Here is a 20,717-nt window from a genome sequence, read left to right on the forward strand (position 1 = left end):
CGTCATCAAGTTTATCTTTAATTTTTACTCCAATTTCCCCATTCAGATTTGTTATTTTCTGTTTAACCGAATCAACAATAGACATACTATTGTGAAGACATAAATTTTGAGCCTCTAATTTTGTAATTGAACTTTCAATGATATCGAAATTCGATTTTATATACAACAATTGATTTTTAATAGACTTTTCTTTAAAAATATTTTGACAGTTATCAATAGCGGTACAAGTCGGATCAAAACTTGAAATAACGCTTTTGATGTCGTCGTAGTGTTCAGATAAAAATATAGCACTTTTAAGCCAAGTTCCCCATCTGGTTAATACTGGTTCTGGTGGTAAAGGAATATCGGGAAGCATCTCCCTATATACCTGTACACGTAGTGGTGCTTTCAGAAATACTTTTTTTACATTATTTATTAAGGTGTTTACATTGGGAAATTCAATTCTAACTTTCTCTGCAACTCTGTTTAGGCCGTGCGCCAAACATGTACAGTGAATTAAATTAGGGAAAAAGATTTTAAGATTGGATGCAGCTTTCATCATATATGAGGCGGCATCACTAAGCATTAATAATATTTTTTCAAATGGTACTTGATCAGGTAAAAAAAAATTTGTTAGGGATTCGTTAACAAATCTAGCTATTGTAGCATAGTTTGTTTTTTCCAAACATTTTACACTAATTAAGTATGAGTTTTTAAAATCGCCAGAGTCGTTAAGAACTCCAACAATTAGATTCGCAATTTGTCGACCCTTTGTATCCGTTGTTTCGTCGACGGAAATCCAAAGATAATCGGCTTTTAACTGATTTTTAATACTCGTCATCACATCTTTGTAACATGCACTGACATATTTTTTCCGAAGAGTTGAAGAACTTGGTATTTGAGCTGGTTTATCTTTAATCTTGCAATAAGTTTTTAAAAAGTTTTGACACGATTTATGTTCTAACTTGTGCAGAGGGATATTGCAGTTCAAAAAAAAATGGCATAAATCCTTTGCAAAGGTTTCTTGCCCAACTGACGTATTCTGAATCTGCAAACTGTTCTGTAGAATCTGCTGGCGAGGTTTATTATCATTTTTTGATAGCTTAGTTTGGTGAAGTGAAGTTTTTATGTGTTGAACTACTTGGAATTTCTTTTGACATGGAATCTGGAATATAATGATAATGATGTTTTAGATGTTTTCGTAAATAGATACCTACATTAAAATGATCAAACTTTTTAAACCTCCCCCAATTTTTTTTTATTTCTCAAAGTGAAATTGAAATCGTCAAACAATAAAGTACAGTCAGTGTACCGTAGTATACAGGGTGGGCCACTCTCAACACCTCGCTCTGTATAAGCCAAACCGTTGCGAACTTTAAAAAACAGTTTTTGAAGAAATGGGACGGTTTGTCATTTTAGAATAGACAGACACATAGATGTGCAAAGAAGTTTGATAAGTTTAAAAATCTATTGAAGTGGAGAACTTACCTTTTTATCACAAATGGTGCAAAACATACTTTCACTGTCGATAACTTTTAGATGATTGTTACTTCCAATCCAACTTCTGAGAAGACTTGATTTTTCCCTTGCTACTTTAGGCATTTTCACAATAATAATAAAATGATTTTTTTACACAGTATAGTCAATAACTTGCAATCACAAAAGTTGAATAATCGGCGATTGATTTAAGACTAACCATTCATAAAATAAAATAATCTATCCTACCCTTAAAACAGTGTTGCCAACTCGACCAATATAGTATTTGCCAAACCTCACAAGAATGATGGAATGATCAGTTCAACAGTAGGTATTCCATTATCAACTAATAAAAAATCCCTATAGCAAGCATAACCCAGTACAGATAAATTATTTGTTTTAAAAAATGCTGAAACATGATCCTGTAGTTAATAGTAATCTCATGGTCCACAGACATAAGTACTAATATAAACATTATTGAAGGCGAAGGGATTTGCTGATGTAGGTGTGTATGTGTGAATGGTTAAACATTTTTTGTTAGGAATCAGATTTGACTCACTGATATCAGTTTCAAGTTCCTGTGAGAGAGTTCCTAAGTTGTTTTAGTAATTGTAAGGCCAACATAAAAATTTGTTCTGAATTAGAAGATTTTCGATTTTTACTAAATAATTTTTATATTATTTAATATGCTAGAAAATATGCTATATGCTAAACAAGAAATAAATAAGCTAAACAACACAAAAATATGCCAAATCTAGCATAAAATAAGCTAAATTGGCAACGCTGCCTTAAAATTTCGTTTTGGTTGGTTTTCCCAGAATAATTCATAGTTGGCCGACACCAGCAGAAAGTACAGGTAATATTTGTAATGTTATTCAAAATATAATCGGTATTTACTTAGGTAATTTGTAAATTCTGAGAAGTCTATAAATCTTAAATATCCGGATAATGATACCTGCAGCTATAAATAACGCCCATTATGTTTATGGGTACAACAACAAAGGAGCTTAACAGCAAAATATTTACTTTCACATTTTATTTTAATGGATGTTGATGTTACTAATATATACCTTATTTTTAAATGGGGTAGAGTAAATTCCCATCAAAATATGCATTTATATGCTCTTAAATCTCCAAATATGCAAGGCATATGCATTTATGAAAAACATGAGAAATATGCAGCATATATATGCATATGCATTTTGCATATAATCCAGTCTTTAGTCATTATACCAGGTAGAATGACAAATGAGGTGTCAAATAAAAGCTGATAATCCAAGGATGGTACTAAGGTGAGATATTTGACCTGGGCAATCTTTCCGTCGGTCCGTAGGACCGCCAATGTAACTCCTCTGCCATTATACCGGGTAGAATCACAAATGAGGTGACAAATGTCAAAGTTTAGTAAGAATGACTCAACATTAGTAAATTCGTATATCAATCCACGCAAAGTTACACGTAAAATTCAAATATCGTCTTCCAGTTCTACTTTCGATTACTTTGGGTGAAAACCTAGGACTTACGAAGTCCAATTACTTGTGTAAACGTGGAAGAAGAACAAATAAAACAAGTACTTAAATCCATGAAAAAAAAAACAAACCATCCGGGACGGAGAACATACCAGCAGAACTTCTAAAACACGGAACACCAAAACTAATAAGGTATCTTAAAGTGCTATTCACAAGATATTTAAATGGGGAAGAAATCCCGAAAAATTGGAAAGAAGCATGGATTAATCCAATTCACAAAAAAGGCCCAAAATATATTTGTGGAAACTACAGGTGTATTTCGGTCACTAGTACCTTTAGCAGACTGTTTGGTAAAATCTTAAAAAAAATGATTGAGCAAGAATATGAACCTCATGCAATTGAAGAGCAAGCAGGTTTTAGAGCTGGAAGATTTTGCGTAGACCACATATTTAACCTAACACAAAATGTGGATTTCTCACAAAAGCATATGACAGGATTCCTGTGAGAAAGCTGTGGCAGTCTCTTGAACGATCTTCCTTAAATAGTACGATTATTACCGCAGTCAAACAATTATACAATAAAGCTACATCAAAAATAAAACTGAACAACACCATATCAAAAAAATTTCCAGTAACAAAAGGATTACGACAAGGATGCTGCCTCTCTTGAATACTATTTAAGATATATTTAAATGAAGCACTAAAACACTGGAGAAGAGCTTGTTCAGGAATGGGGATGCAACTTGACGACGATACAACATTGTTACGCTACATTTTGCGGGTGACCAAGTCGTAGTACCAGCGGATAAGGAAGATTTAGAACTCATGACGAGACGGTTATTTCAAACATATGAAGAGTTGGAGCACCCATTTCAAACTTTCTGTCTTCTTCTTCTTTGAGTGCCTCTCCTATCGGAGATTGGATATCATTAGGGCGATTCTAATTTTATTTACAATTCGTTAGTGGTACAGACAAACCACTCTCTCAAATTTCTCATCCAGGACATTCTTCTACGGCCTGGATTTCTTCGTCCTTGGATTTTTCCTTGCATTATATTTTGTAGGAATGTGTACTTTTGTCCTCTCATCAGGTGGCCTAAGTATTTAAGTTTTCTCTTTTTTATATTCAGTAGAACTTCTGGCTCGTTATTTATTCTGCGTATTACTTCTTCATTTGTAATTTTATCCACCCAACTTATTCTTAGTATACGGCGGTAGCACCACATCTCAAAGCTTCCAAGATTTTTAATATTCCTCTGTTTAAGAGTCCATGACTCAACACCGTAGAGCAAAGTATTGAATACATAGCATTTTAACATTCTAGTTCGTAGATAAATACTAATATCACGATTACAAAATAATTTTTTCATTTTTATAAAAGTAGACCTGGCAATTTCAATACGTCTTTTTATCTCGTGATTTTGGTCACCTGTTTCATTGATAAGGGTTCCCAAGTATTTGTATTCGTTTACTTTTTCAAGTTGGGTACCTTTTATTGTGATACTTGTGTCATTTATTGGATTCTTACTGAAGGTCATGTATTTGGTTTTTTTGACGTTCACCCTTATGCCGTAGTTATTACATATCTCATTCATACTTTCAACTAGATGTTGTAGATCTTCCGCTGTTCTTGCCATTATCACAGTATCGTCAGCATATTGAATGTTATTGATAACTTCTCCATTGATTATTATCCCTTCGTTTGCATTTGAGAGAGCTTCTTGGCATATTTGTTCGCTGTAGATATTAAACAAGAGCGGTGACAATATACAACCCTGTCGTACCCCTCTACGTATTTCTATTTCGTCCGATGTTTGGTCTTCTATTTTTATATTAGCTCGCTGATTCCAGTACAGATTTAATATTATTTGTATGTCTCTGGTGTCAATGTTCTTACTCTCCAGGATTTCTTTGAGTTTACTGTGGCGTACTTTGTCAAAGGCCTTTTCAAAGTCTATAAAGCAGGCGTGTACCTCTTGGTTAACATCTAGGCATCTCTGTGTTAGAACTTTCAAGGCAAAGAGAGCATCCCTTGTACCTAATCCTTTTCTGAATCCCATCTGTGTATCATTAATATCGATGTCTAGTTTTTGATAGATTCGGTTGTGGATGACTCTAAGAAATATTTTAAGCAGGTGACTCATCAAGGAGAGTGTTCGATGATCTGAACATTGCATTGCCTTAGTTTTCTTCGGTATGGTGACAAACGTAGACAGCAACCATTCTAGCGGTATTATACCAGTACTGTATATTGTATTGAATATATGCAATATTATGGTTACGGATTTATCATTCAAAAGCTTCAGCAGTTCTGTAGGGATTTCATCAGGTCCATTTGCTTTTCCAATTTTAGCGTTTCTTATTGCGTATTCTAGTTCTTCTTTCAATATGTCGGCCCAGTTGCATTGATTATCTGAGTTAAGTTGTTTTTATCGTCTTCAAATAATTCATTCAGGTATTCTGTCCATCTTTTTATTTTATTCTCTAGATCTACAATAAGGTTTCCATCTTTTCTTTAAGTTTACCTATTTGGCATTTCTTTATGCTTCCTGTTATCTCTTTTACTTTTTTGTGCATATTGAACGCATCGTACTTTTTCTCATAGGTTTCCATTTCTTTACACTGTTCTTTAAGCCACGCCTCTTTGGCTTCTTTTATTCTTTTTTATGTGTTTGTCTATTTCTTTGTATTTGTCTAGGTAATTCTTCATTTTTCTTCTTTGTTTCATCAAGTCTAGTATGTCCTGTGTCATCCACCCCTTGTTCTTTGTTGTTGTTTTTGTCAGATGTTTCTTTCCTGCTGTTTGTATAGCTGTATTTATGTACTTTAATTTTAGGTTAACGTTATCTGTATCGTTAATTTGTTGTTGCACTGAACTGAGGTTTTCATTTATTTATTCTCCTGTTTCTTGTCGTATATTTTTGTTTCTAAGTTTATCTAAATCTAGTGTCTTTCTGTGTGGTGTCCCAATCTTTTTTGGTCTCGCCTCTATCACAGTAACTACCGGGTTATGATCTGAGCCTATATCAGCTCCTGGGTACGTCTTAGTACATTTAACAGCATTACGATACCTCCTTGCTATCAGAATGTCTATTGACTTATATTTATATTTGATTTCTTACTATTTTTTCTTTGGTATGTTGTGGAGATGTCCATGTATATAATCGCCGAGGAGGTAATTTGAAAAGGGTGTTTATTATTACGAAGTCTTCGCTCTGACAAAATTGAATCAATCGATCTCCTCTGTCGTTTCTGTTTCCAAGTCCATACTTTCCTACATGTTCTCCTACCTTACCTTGACCGAACTTGGCATTAAGATCGCCCATTATTATGTTAATTTGTTACTTTTTTATTGCTTTCAGCATTTCTTCTAAGTCGTTGTAGAATTGTTCTATTTCATCGTCATATTTATCTGCTGTTGGTGCATAGACTTGAATAAGATTTATTAAGTTATGTCTTTCTTTAATTTGTATTAGTATTAAGCGTTCTGAGTAAGGAGTCCAGGTAATCAGAGAATTTTTACATTTCTTTAAAATGATGATTCCAACTCCGTACCGATGGATGTTGTTGTCGATTCCGGAGTAATAAAATACGCCATCATTTCGTGTTGAACATTTCCAAGATCCTGGCTATTGTGTATCGCTGATTCCTAAAACATCGATGTTTAGTCTATTCATTTCTTGTTCAACATTTCCAGTTTTCCTGCAGAGAACAAACTTCTCACATTCCACGTCGCAACTCTTAAATTTGTTGGTTTCTGCATTTTTGTACAAGGATTTTGCAGGTTTACGACCGAGTGAGCCTTGTAGTCTTGTGCTTTTCTCTCTCTGCCGGATCTTGGTATCCGATTCCCATGATCAGTAGAGTTTCCACTATTTTTGGTGTACACCGTAATGACTTAACTAGGGATACTCTGTAAATAGAAACAAAACGCAATACTTATTGGTTGCCTAAACCGGATGCTATGGTCAAAAGAATTATCAAATCAAAGAAAACATCTCATCTTCAACTCCATATTTAAAAGTATACTGCTTTATGGATGGGAAACATGGTAACTTACTAAAATCCTGAAGCGACGCCTACTTGCATTGGAAATGGACTTCTGGAGAAGACAGGCTAGAAAATCAAGGCTTGAAAGAATACAAAATGACCAAATCAGAAATATAATGGGAGTCAAGTCAACCATCATAGATGAAATTCAAAGGAGAGAACTAATCTGGTATGGTCATGTAGAAAGAATGAACGACGACGGGCTGCTAAAACAAATTTTAAAATGGGCGCCAAGGGAAGAGGGAAGAGAAGAAGGCCGAAGAAGACCGACGAAGCTGGAAACTGGATAATAGGTATCTGGTATAAGTGAATTTTCTCCTTAGATAGAGTAAGAGTCGTATACCTTAAATTTGGAAAATATTAATAGACAGTTTTGATGCACCCTTGTCCATATTATTTACCTTCTATATAATATCCGGATAAATAATACCTGTAATACTCCATCTTGCTCTAACTGTATAAAGAAGGACTATTATTATTAACGAGATCTAAATTGTAAATCAATACTTACCACTTCAATAAGTTTCAGCACTGACCATCTATTAAATTGAGCCATTATAGGATCGCTCTATTAATATATTTATGGCACCCATTTAATATTTGTCTATACAGGAGCAGAAATCAGCAGTACCTACTTCATTGTTCCTAAAAAAAAAAAAAAAAAATGTAATCGTTTAACATCGACCTAGTACCACAATATTTATAATATTTATAACTTCAATTTTGTAATTTAAGGGTCATTTAATCTCATTCTGTGGCTAGTTTCAATTACTGGATATATGGATGTTTTTCACCGTCTGATAGGACTAAAAACGTTCTGAATTTATAAATAAATTTTGGATATTTTTTAAAAAATTAAATAAAATTTTATACTATTTTACAATGGAAGTGTTTACTTCATAGTAATTTTATACACTACAATAAATGGTTTTAATAGAATACAAAAAAAAATACGCTGGATAAAATTGAAACTGGAATACCCTGGACACAAACTATGTACAGTACGATAAACACATATGAATCAAAATTCGGGAAGAAGATCAGAAGGAGAAAAGCCTTTTCTTAGATAAGATAAAAAAAAACGATTATTTTGCTTATTGTTAAATAAAAAAGATTAACTGTGACGACATTCAAATCATATTGACACCAAGAGGAAAATGTATTAGAAGCACACCGAAAAAATAAAATATTATAAAAGGGTACAAAGCTACACGTAGGGGGACCAGATTATAAGAGGTACAAGCGACGCGATAGGTGACGAATCAGTACATAAATAATATATTGGGTAACCGAACAATTATATATGTAATGTTACTAATAATAGCTAATCTCAGGGTTTAGGGTTGTTTATAATGAAAATCACGATAAATGATCAATCGTTGTATTTAGTCTTTACCATACAAAATCTGAACGCTAAGCAAACGCTAAGTGACTAAGAACAGAAACTAATAATATTGTCTGTTTGTCTACTCACATATGCAAACCTTAAAATATAAACACAACGGTCACAAGACCGCACATATTAGGGCACTAGGGCGACTTAAGTATCGGTTCCCGGAACGGCATGTGTCGCTGGTTGACCAGACGCATTCCTTACATAGACGCCGCACAAGGGGCTAGTTTGTTGCAATATATTATTTGATGTATTCGACCGTTACTTGATGGAAATTCATTGTATCTAACAATAAAATACTAAAAACCTTTGTTTTCGATACTTTCACAAAATTTATTATAAGTTAATGTCACTACAGCTGTTTCGGCAGAGTGCCTTTCTCAAGTGATGTATTTTACTATGTTTTTGCACTTTAACACTAGAAAGCCGTAGTTATTGTAGTTTTTTTATTTGAGGCAATAATATTTTCATATTTTATGACTTTTAATATTTTGATACAAAGCCTTATTTAAAAAAAAAATATTGTTTACTAAATTTATTTAATGGTTTTTTTAACAAATCTACCATAGATGTCTAAAGGGGCCGAATTGGCCCCGTGTAAGTTATTATCGTTTTCTGGTAAATTCGACGATCCTTTCTTTCAAATTCGTGTCGAATGGGTAAAATTATATTTATGTATGTTTATTGTAAATGGTTACCTTTATACGGGTAATTATCATCTACGTAATGCAAGTGAACAAGTGAACACAAACATGCAATTGATGGTGTAGAGGACCAAATGACGCGTCTTTATACTACAAAAGCAACTTCAAGACGATGGCCTATGTACGTGTTTTATCATACTCTTGACTTGGAAGCAATAAATGCATGGATTATTTATAACCAAATAACTGGAAGTAGACTCAGTTTCCGTAAGTTAATTCTTCGGCTGTGTGAAGAATTATGGGCCCCATACCTTGTCTCCCGAAATCTGTAACTACGTCTAGCAACACCATCTACCAACAATTATCACTGTTACTATCCAAAAACGAAAAAAATATCAGTTGAAAATATTTTGTAAAGGAAATCATACTTCAAATCATTGCCACGGTTGTAACAAGGCAATGTGTGGCAAATATCAAAAACTGCAAATTGTATGGTGTTCCGAATGTTTTTGATGGGCAGCGAATGTGTTAAACAATAAAAATAAAAAATAAAGTTAGATTCTACCGTCTAGAGTTGATTTAATTCAGAATTATATATATATATATATATATATATATATATATATATATATATATATATATATATATATATATATATATATATATATGGCTCACAAATGATAGGAAGCCCGCTACAACCTGCCGATGAATGGAAGCCCGCGGTTTACGGGGTAAGGGGATTGTAGCACTGTCTTATTCCTACAGTCTTACGAAGCCCACTCGTATAAACGCGTTCACAGTGTATATGGATTACGCATTATACGAAGCCCGACGATGTTGCCATGTTTTAATTTACGTTTAAATAATACGACTGTTCTACGAGATCCTTATATGTGTATATAAGTCGTCATATTGCCTGTTAAAAGAAGCCCAATTCTATTCAGCAATCTATACGAAGCATTTTAGAAGAGTCAAGATAGAACGAAAATATGCATTGTTTCGGAGCAATTCAAACAAGATTATCTTTTTCTAAAACTTTTTTTGTTAGTTTATATACATGTTAAAGTAAAAAGTTCTACTCACAGATTTTGCCGCTAATTGTTTATTATTTGTTTAAACAATAACAATAATTGTTTTGTACAGTGTGTCCAATTAACACGTTGTCGGACACTGCGTCAAATGTATAAGCAAGTGTTGTGACACTCTATGTATTTTGCAAAGTAGAATAGGGAAAAATTCAACGTATATAGACGTTGTGTCACATTACATCAATGGAAATTAGACGACTATAGACGTTCTGTTCGTCAACGTGAAAAGTTGTGCATGGTCTAAATTAAAAATAGAACCATCAGTTCATTTTTTTTAAGCCGTATACGAGATATTATGTCAAAAAATATGAATTTTACTCAAGAGTAAAGTAGCTTTATTATTCAAAATATTAAAAATTGTTGTAATGAAAAGTTGTTTGGAATTAAGAACTATATTCTAATATGCCACTTCATCTTTCGAATTAAAAAAAAGTTGAATTTTTTTTAATTATGGATATACAACATTATTTTCAGTTATTTCAATTATGATAATAACTTCGTTAATAATAATTTACTTATGCTCCTTCTCAAATATGGCCGGAACATTAATAAAAAAAATAAAATATTTAAAAATTCGAAAAACGTCGATTTTTTTCTGTTTCTTTGCTTATAACTTTAAAACGATTCGTTTTGGAACAAAGTCGTAGAGAAATAAAATAAAGATAATTGAATTTTGTATGATATCCGACTGGTCAAAAATGTCTAAACTTATTACCTTTTCTGCAATATAGCAATAAATACAAAATAAGGGGACAAAATATGCCTGTTGTTATTCAATGTTTTTAACCACTTCGGTGGTACTTAGAACCTTGGTAATTCGCTTAGGAAATTCTTTGTAACATACTTAAACTGTGTACCAAATTTCATTAAAATCGACCTAATAGATTTTGCATAATAAATTTGCAATTTAAATGTTTTTAAAAAAGTTCAAATTTTTTAAAATATTTCTGAACAAAAAGTAGACCATTTAGAAGTTGTCTAATTTTTTTACATTTAAAGAGGTGCTTTACCTATCTAATACACTTTACAGAATTAAAATCGGATTATTTAAGGGGCCTCAGCAATGTTTTAAACTTATAAATAATTTTTTGGCTTATAAACAAATAGCTTTGTTTAATAATAAAAAATTAATTTTTAGCAATGCAAATAATTAAAACCGGTATAATTTGATATAGGGCCGGTTGTTCGAACGCTAATCAACAATGATCATTATCAAATAATTAATTACTGTCAATGTCAACTTTTTTTGGGTTGTTAAAAAGTCTGTGGAGTCTATAATCAATTAATATAACAATAATTATTAACATAATTAATAATAAATCTCATAATTGTAATTAATTATGTTTTCAGCAACCCAAACAAAGTTGACATTGACAGTTTTGGTGCCAGTAATTAAATATTTGATAATGATCATTGTTGATTAGCGTTCGAACAACCGGCCCTTATACTTTCAAATTCTGTCAGCAGAATTGCTATTTTATTTTTTAATCAAAAGTTATTCGTGTTCAAAAATTGCACTTTTTCGATTTTTTGAAAGTTCCACTGCGTTTATCTCGAAAACTATGCATCCTACGAAAAAACTTGTAAGAACATTTTTTGCTTAGACTTACCCAAGAAATATAAAAAAGTGTTTTATTTTGCGAATAATCGATGTTATGTAATTCCTCAAGTTGTTTGTTTATAACAATTTTATTGACATCCGGATCAACTGTTACCCAAAAAAATCGTGTTCCACGGGTCACAAAATACATAAAAATCTTGGGTAAATCCATCTAAATAAAGGTCCCGCAGCACCCCCTCCTGGCCACAGGACTAATTTGTTTATAAGCCAAAAAATTGTTTATAACTTTAAAACATTGCTGAGGCTGCTTAAACAATCCGATTTTAATTCTGTAAAGTGCATTAGATAGGTGGAGTGCTTCTTTATATGTAAAAAAATTGACCAATCTTTGTATACACTAGTTTTTGTTGTGCAAGATTTTAAAAAATTTTAATTTTTTAAAAAAAGTTTAGATTGCAAAATCATTATTCAAAATCTAGTAAGTCAATTTTAATGAAATTTGGTGTACGGTTTTAGCACATTACAAAAATTTTCTAAGCGAATTAGGAAGGTTCCAAGTGTAACCTAAGTGATGGAAAATAATTGAATAATAACAGGCTTGTTTTGCCCCCTTATTTTATATTTATTGCTATTTTGCAGCAAGGGTGATTAATTAAGAGATTTTTAACCAATCGCATCTGATAGAAAATTTAATTACCTTTGTTTTATTCCTATACGACTTTGTTCCAAAATGAATCGTTTTAAAGTTATAAGCAAAAAAATTAGAAAAAAAAAACGAAATTTTTTGAAATTTTTAAATATTTTATTTTTTTTTTATTAACGTTCCGGGCATATTTGAGACGGAGCATTAATCAATTATTAATAAGGAAGTTATCACCTAACTTTATCCGCAAAAATCTGAATGCCACCTCTCACATCCATCTAAAAACAGATCCTTACTGGTCTATTATTAATTATACGAAAAAAAGTTATCCTTTGTAAAAAGTTCTGCATGGCCAAAGACCTTAAATACAACCATCTTATATCAATTTTGATTAATTTTATACGAGGTATGTCAAAAAAGATAAATTTCGATCAAGAATAAAGTACCTTTATAGTTCAGAATATTTCAATGAGAAGGATGGAATATTGGAAGATGGTTTTTAGTGTTGTTCTGAAGCTATTTTCTTGTGGCATTTTTATAATTATTTTGATTGGGAAATAAGCCACAATTAAATTGAAAAAATAATTTTATTAACGTTTCGACGCCCAAATCGGATGTCCTTGTCAAAATACAAAATATTACCGAGTAAATATTAGTAATATTTTATATTTTGACAACGACATCCGATTTGGGCGTCCAAACGCGAATAAAATTATTTTTTCAATTTAATTGTGGCTTATTTCCCAACCAAAGATAGATTCCCAACCTAGCGACCCGGCATTGGTCGCTAGGTAGATTGTTACGCGAGTGGTCGCGCGTGAGATTTTCTCTCACATATCCAAATTTTACCTTTTTTTACAAAATAAAGTTTTTAAAACAGTTTTTAAACTTTTTTTATTAACTAATAATAAGAAAAAAAAATGTAACATAATATAGATAATAATATAATAAAATAAAAAGAAATAATCGGAATTAAACCAATATTAATCAATCTCCGTATCTTGATAATTTACGGCACAGCACACAAATATAACAAGAATGCTCTGGAAAAATTGATTGATGACAATTACAATTTTTTTTACATTATTTTAGGTTTTAAGTGCCAAAATAAAATTAATTTTTATGTACAGTTCGTAACGCGGGTGGTCGCTTGATGAGAGAATGTCTCACTTGAAGCGCGCTGACTCAACAATTGGGTGATATTAGGTCAACTGAGTCACTATCTAAGCGGACGATTCTATTAGATTGTCGAGGGAGGATAGTTAGGAGACTAGAAGGAACTACAGATCTTATAATTTCCCAGAAAAAAAATTCTGTGCAATTTTCTGAAACCGTGAGAGAAAATCTCATATAGCGACCACTGGCGGGTTAATTATGGTTTTTAGTTCTAAACAACTTTACATAAGCACAATTTTCAATATTGTGAAAAATAAGGGTATATTATTTAAGTACTCTTGGGAAAATTCATATTTTTTTTATATACCTCGTATAAAATTGACAAAATTTGATATTAGACGGTTGTATTTTAGGTTTTAGACCCTGTAGAACATTTTATAAAGAATAACTGTTTTTCGTAAAATGAATAATAAAAGAGTTTTCCACCTACCTCTACCGAAAGTATACTTTTCCGGACCTGATTGTAGGGAGCAAAGTTGTACTTTTCCTCCCTAGGGAAGAAAAGTAAAAGTGACCATGGTATTTCATTCATAAAAATATAACTTATTGACGCCCTGTACAATATCTATTTTCTATTACGTAAGTTTGTATACATTTTAACGTTTATTTATAAAACACTCTGTATTTCACAGAATGGTAAAAAACTGTAAATTGTTATTTTGATTTAACAATGTTTACATTTTTATTTTGACTTATATTTGACAGTTGACAGTTATATTGTACGTACTTATTAGTTTTAGTTCTAATAAATTTTGTTGGTTAGTTACATACCTAAATAAATTAAGCAAAAATGAAAAAATGACTTGTTATTTGAGGAAGGTGGAAAAACCATATGTATAACATGGGAGTAAAGTGCCTTTTCTTCCCTTGAATGATTACTGCCCTCCGCTACGCGTCGGGCAGTAAACTTCATTCTCGGGAGGAAAAGAAGCACTTTCCTCCCTTGTTATACAAATATCTATATGTATCATAATTGAAATAAACAACTAAAAATAATGTTGATTAGAAAAATTTTCAAATTTTTTTTTTCCATTAGAAGGATGAAATTGCATATCAGAATATAGTTCTTAATTCCAAACAATCATGTTAAATTATATAATTTAAAATAATTTTAAAAATATCGTTGAATTTTGTTTCTATTTTGTTTTTGATTATGCTGAATCCGAATATGGCATTACAATTTGAAAATGCTTATAAAGAAGCTCTTCTACACTATGTCTGCGTAGCAAGGAACCATATTTGAAACAATTTTATTACAAATTTTACGAAAAAAAGTTTATTCTTCATAAATTGCTCTGCATAGTCTAAAATCTAAAACCCAATCATCAGATATCAAGTTTTATCAATTTTATACGAGGTATGTCAAAAATACGAATTTTGTTAAAGAGTAAAGTACCTTTATATTCCAGAATATCAAAATATGGGTATTATAAAAAGTTGTTGGGAATTAAAAACTATGTTTTATTATAATTACATCATTATAATTGAAAAAAAAATTCAATGTTTTCTCAAATTACGGATACCCATCATCATTATTTTATTTCAATTATTTCAACTATTTTATTATTAATTTTACGAAAAAAAGTTATTCTTCATAAAATACTCTATTCTGGTCTAAAGTCCAAAAAACAACCATCAGATATCAAACTTTTTCAATTTTATACGAGGTATGTAAAAAATATGACTTTTGCTTAACAGTTCAGTATGGTTTGTTCAACAGTAAATGGTTGAGTTCAATTAGTGCGGTCGTAAATATTATTAAATTTATCTGACCTGGCCCATTGTTAAGACCCACCCGGAGCGATAAGCAACCGAGGTAGACAGAGTTGGTCTTTTGACAATTAACACTGACTAGACGGTAATCCCATAATAAAGCAAAGAAATTGTACCAGAAAACATATTTAAATTTTACCTGAAACCGGACCTTTTATACTATTAGGTATAGGTTATTCCAGGATGTTTATAGTGGTAACTAATTGAACTCGACCATTTACTGTTAAACATACCATACCTTTATAGTTCACAATATCTCATTTAGAAGAATGTAATTAAACAGTGAAACATATTTTGTAATTCCAAACAACTTTTTTTAATAACAATTTTCGATATTGTGAAATCTAAAGGTACTTTACTCTTGAGTGAAATTCATATTTTTTTACATACCTCGTATGTCAAAATGTAAAATCGTATGTAAAACCTCGTATGTAAAATTAATAAAATTTGATATTTGATGGTTGCATCTGAGATCATATACGATGCAGAGTATTTTATAAAGAATAACTTTTTTCGTAAAACTGGTAATAAAAAAGATATTAATAGGTTCGAAGTTACGCAGACATAATGTTTAAGAGCTAAAAATATTTTTTTGTTGAAAATTTATTATTGTTCAAGCTTATTATTATATTTATTTTAGGTAAGTTTTAGAGAAAACATTTTTGATTACTTTTTATAAACAATTTTTTAGTTGGTAATTTTCGGTTTTTGTATTAGGTACATTTTTGTTATCTTTCTTAATTTTTGTCAAAAAGGAATAGTTTCATTCATAGTTTCATAGTTTCATTTCTAAAATAAAATTATTGAGTAAATTTTAAAAATACATCAAATGCTTTAAAAAATCACCTATAAAATTGTAAAAAATCTTTTCAAATTTGAGTAATACAGTTTTAAAGTGCTGGTAATTCTGTAAACTACGTTTTTACTTAAAACTTACGTAAAAGTTTTCAAAAATTGCATTTTTGCGTCATATCATTTGAATTAAATTTTTGGCATTTTTTTGAATGAAACATTGTTTAGTAAGATGTTTGAAAGATAAGTTGTGCAAATTTGAGAGCTTTATAAGAAAAATTTTATTAGTTACACATTTTTAAATAATGTTTAAACAAAATTCAGCCCACACCGTACTTATGCCCACACATTTTATTTTTTTTTTTTTATAACCATAAGATAGCTTAATTGTTCTTCTTTCCAATTAAGCTATCCTTTCTTGTTCCTTCTCTTAATTTCCTTCTTTCTTGTCCAATTTGTAAAATTTTATTTGATCCATTAATTAGAGAAATACACTGAAATAACTCAGCCGTGCACTTCGCTAGTTTACAGTGCGCCAATGTTTGTGAGAAGGGTGACTTTAGCGTTATAAATAAAAAATTATAGAAGCTACAGATTTAATTTTATAAGAATTTTAATCTTATATTTAGGTTTTTTTCAATAGTCTGAATTTTTCAAGTCAAGTCAGTTTTTTTCTAAAATTTATATTTTCGGGGTTATTTAAAGAAACATCTAATTTCGCAGTTCATTTGTTTAATAAAAAATTAAGTGCCCACTTCTAGAGTAGAACTTTTTAATATGTTGTTTATTAAACATTTCTTAGGGCCATCGGTACATAATTCGCAAATATTTTAAGGCTATCCCCACTCTTTCTGTCTTTACACGGCAAATTACGTGTAGTAAAATTGTCACTGGTATGGATATGTAAACTTTACTTGACAATTTCATCATTAACTGTAAAGATGGCTTTTGAATGTTCTTGGATAACTTTTACTAGTATAATTAATTGCCTTAATTGTTAATTCAGTTAATTAATATGATTATTTCATATTTCCGACCAATAGAAAGCCACAGAAATACAAATTAAATTGATCATTTTTGATAATATCTCATCGTCAAGAATATTACGTCAGATGCCCTTCGTTGCTGTGAAAAAATACATTCAGTGACATTAATGACAATTACTGTTTTAAAACTTATAAAAGTGATGACTTTCAATCGTCAAATATTTATAACAACTGTGTGTTTAATTGTACTAATTTGTACTTACATAAATAAATTACAATAAAATTTTGGTTTTAAACAGTTTTATTCATGAAATAATCGCAGCAAATTGCAGCTCGATCTCTGAAATTATTATCGAATTGTTTCCCTCGTGCCACTTGACGTAATTTCACTCCCCTTCGGGTCGTGAAATTAATACTGTCAAAGTGTCACTCGGGAAAAATTCGATAATTTCAGAGCTCTTGTGCAATTACTACTGATAATTTTTTCACTACCTATGTATTCAGTAATAATTTATCTACTGTACAACAAAAGCTAATAATCAATCGAGAACAGAGGAAAAGTGATAAAGTGATTTTTTAATAATATATTGTTACTATGAAACGCTTACAATTTTGAACATCTGTAACAACACAATACTTGGATCACTGAATATATCCTGGTGTATTCTCTGCTTTGGATCTTCCATAAATAATAAACAATAAATAACTTTTTATTAAGTTCACGTCTTAAATCAATTATTTATTAAACATATTATCAATATTATTTAATCAACAACTGAAAATATTCCCAATGCCAGGTCAAATATTTAAAATTGTCACTGTCTGACTGACAATATGCTGTCAATATTCTATTTACTACTGACAAAGATTTGGAAAATATTACCACGGACATTGTGTTAATTTTTTTTCAAATCCTAAAAAAAAACAATAAATATTTTTGAAAAATTTAAACGCAAAATGAAAGACTAAATTATTACCGAGGGCCGAAAGTCTCTTACAATAAATAAAAAGTTTATTTTGAATGAGATATTTTGAAATTAAAAGTCACACTAAATTTTCTTTTAGTTTTTTAGCCCTGTAACTTATTAAAATAAACATTATAGAAGTTCTCAGGGACTTTCGGCCCTCGCTAATAACGTAATTCTGAGTTTAAAATTTTTAAAAATAATTATTAGTTTTCTCAGAATTCGAAAAAAAAAATGAATTCCATTTGAGTAGCATTTCAGCAGAAACTACGTGCCCATTCCCTTAATGAAATTAAAAAACATCTATATTGTTTGATTTTTTTCGAAGGGAAAATCTATATGCATTATTGTATTAAATATTTTGTATTTGTATTAAATGAGGCGCTCAGAGCAACAGTGGCACAGTCCACAAATTGAGCATTTTTAGATTAATACATCAATAAAAGCAGAAAAATTGGATATATGGTTCAACAGCGGTCTACACAATCTAGCTCTATATTTGGCAATATGGCACTACATAATGTATTGTTGCCTTGACAAATACCAAAAATACGAATGAAACACTGGCCTAACCCTCAATTGTGTGGCTCAGACCCATCAAACAAGTGTTCATCGTATCAGAATCAGAATAATACGCATAATTCATAAGAGTGACTATTTTTAATTTTATAAAGTAATATTTAATAATAATAACTTTAACCCCGTCTTTGACTGAGTGGTAAGAGCGCCTACCTTTGGATCGAAAAATCCGAATGGTTGTGAGTTCGAATCTCATCAGGGTCAGAAATGTTTCATTTATTATAAATTAATAAATGAAAATAGTTTCTGTCCTTGTGGGATCGGTACTCACCGGAGGAACCGCACATGTTTGGATACAGTTAGCGTCTCTTTGCAAAGACAATGACGTCAACTTTGCAAAGTAACAAGACACTTACTCAACACACACACACACTACACATTACACTAGGTACCTAACTGTAAAAAATTACCGTACCTACCATGCCAATGGCCATTAGTTGTCGAGGCATTAACCTTTTTTAAATAAAAAAAAACAATAATTTAATTTGTCATATTAATTTCCTATTTGGTAGCAAATTTTGTGGCTTATTACAAACTAAAATAGTAAATTAGTAATACAAAGTATTAATTTGTATCAATTAAAATAAATAATTCTTTTGCGATTCAATTTTTAAATCTTTTTTCTGTCGGTATCTTACTGTGTACAGGTAATGCTAAGAATTACCATAATCTGTTCTCGGGAGTCTTAGTACACAAGATTAATGACGATGAACGACCCAAAAATACAAAAAATGTGCATTGCCAGGTAATAATAAAAATGTTTACAAGCTAATAGTACTTTGAGGAATACGCAAAAACGTTGCCAAACTTCAGGGCTTCTTATAATCGGTAGCTCAATGTGGGCTTCCTAACGCTGCTGAACTTCTACAGAGTATATACTTTTTTTCGCAGCGCAAACTGGTGGTAGATACCATGAACTACGAGTGTATGTTTTGATAATATTTCCAGGCATAAGCAGCCCGGGCTTCGTATTGTTAATCATGATTTCAGAGCTACCTATGGTACATTTCTAAAATTTGTCCGAATATATATGAAGCCCAAGCGTATTCACATGTTCTGAGCTTGGTTAAAATATCGAGAGATGGTGTAAAGTACGTTTTTTGGGGAAATAACATTAAAGAATTACGAAGCCCGAATGCGGGCTTCGTAAGGAGGTGTCGGGCTTCGTATGACCGGTGCGATATAGCGTTTTTGGCTTCCTAAAGTCGGAATCCATATATATATATATATATATATATATATATATATATATATATATTAGAGCGGAGTAATTTATATGACAAAAAAAAAGTCATCGGGTCACAATCAGTTTCTGATTCTACAATGAATTCTGTGAAAAAAAAACATTACACCATAGGTATCTGATGAATTTCGAGGCGCCACATTTTTCATTTTAGTTTTGAGGTACATCAGAACTCGTCGTTTTACGACTTCTGATGTACATCGAGGTTGATTGTGGACAAAATTAACTTTTTTTATTACGGAAAAGTTTATTTTAGTAGCTTTTGAGACAAGGAATCCATTTTTGATATCTATTTTTACCAAAATTACTCACCAGGGGGCGCTACAATGCAAGTTTGTGAACGTCAGAAATTGTCATTTTATGACTACTGATGTTCATTGCGATTAATTGTGGACAAGTTTTAAACTTTGTTTACGGATAAGTGAATTTTAGTATTTCTTGAGACGAGAAATTTAAATTTAATATCTTTTTCTACCAAAAACACTCACTAGGGGGCGCTACAATACAATTATATGAATATTAGAAATTGTCATTTTATGACTTCTAATCTACATTGCAGTTGATTGTGGACAAATTTTAAACTTTTTTTTACGGAAAAATGTATTTTAGTAGCTTTTGAGACGAGGAATCCCATTTTGATATCTATTTGTAGCAAAACCACCCACCAGGGGGCGCTACATTGCAATTTTATGATTATCAGAAGTTGTCATTTTATGTCTTCTGATGTACATGGCGTTTGATTTTGGACAAATTTTAAACATTTTTTACGCAAAAGTGTATTTTAGTAGTTTTTGAGACGAGCAATCCATTTTTGATATGTATTTCTACCAAAAACCCTCACCAGGGGGCGCTACAATGCAATTTTATGAGCATCAGAAGTTGTCATTTTATGACTACTGAT

General features: G+C 31.2%; 1 protein-coding gene across 1 annotated transcript in view; it reads right to left on the bottom strand.

Moving 5' to 3' along the window:
• Positions 1–20,717, bottom strand: part of LOC114339015 (uncharacterized) — a 77,071-nt gene that overhangs the window by 25,469 nt on the left and 30,885 nt on the right. The window contains exon 2 of the mRNA XM_028289642.2: positions 7,485–7,618. Within this exon, the coding sequence (XP_028145443.2) occupies positions 7,485–7,529 (45 nt within the window). The 5' untranslated portion in view covers positions 7,530–7,618. The remainder of the gene's footprint in view (positions 1–7,484; positions 7,619–20,717) is intronic.

This window comes from Diabrotica virgifera, chromosome 5 (assembly GCF_917563875.1).
Source record: "Diabrotica virgifera virgifera chromosome 5, PGI_DIABVI_V3a".
Taxonomy (NCBI): Eukaryota; Metazoa; Arthropoda; class Insecta; order Coleoptera; family Chrysomelidae; genus Diabrotica; species Diabrotica virgifera.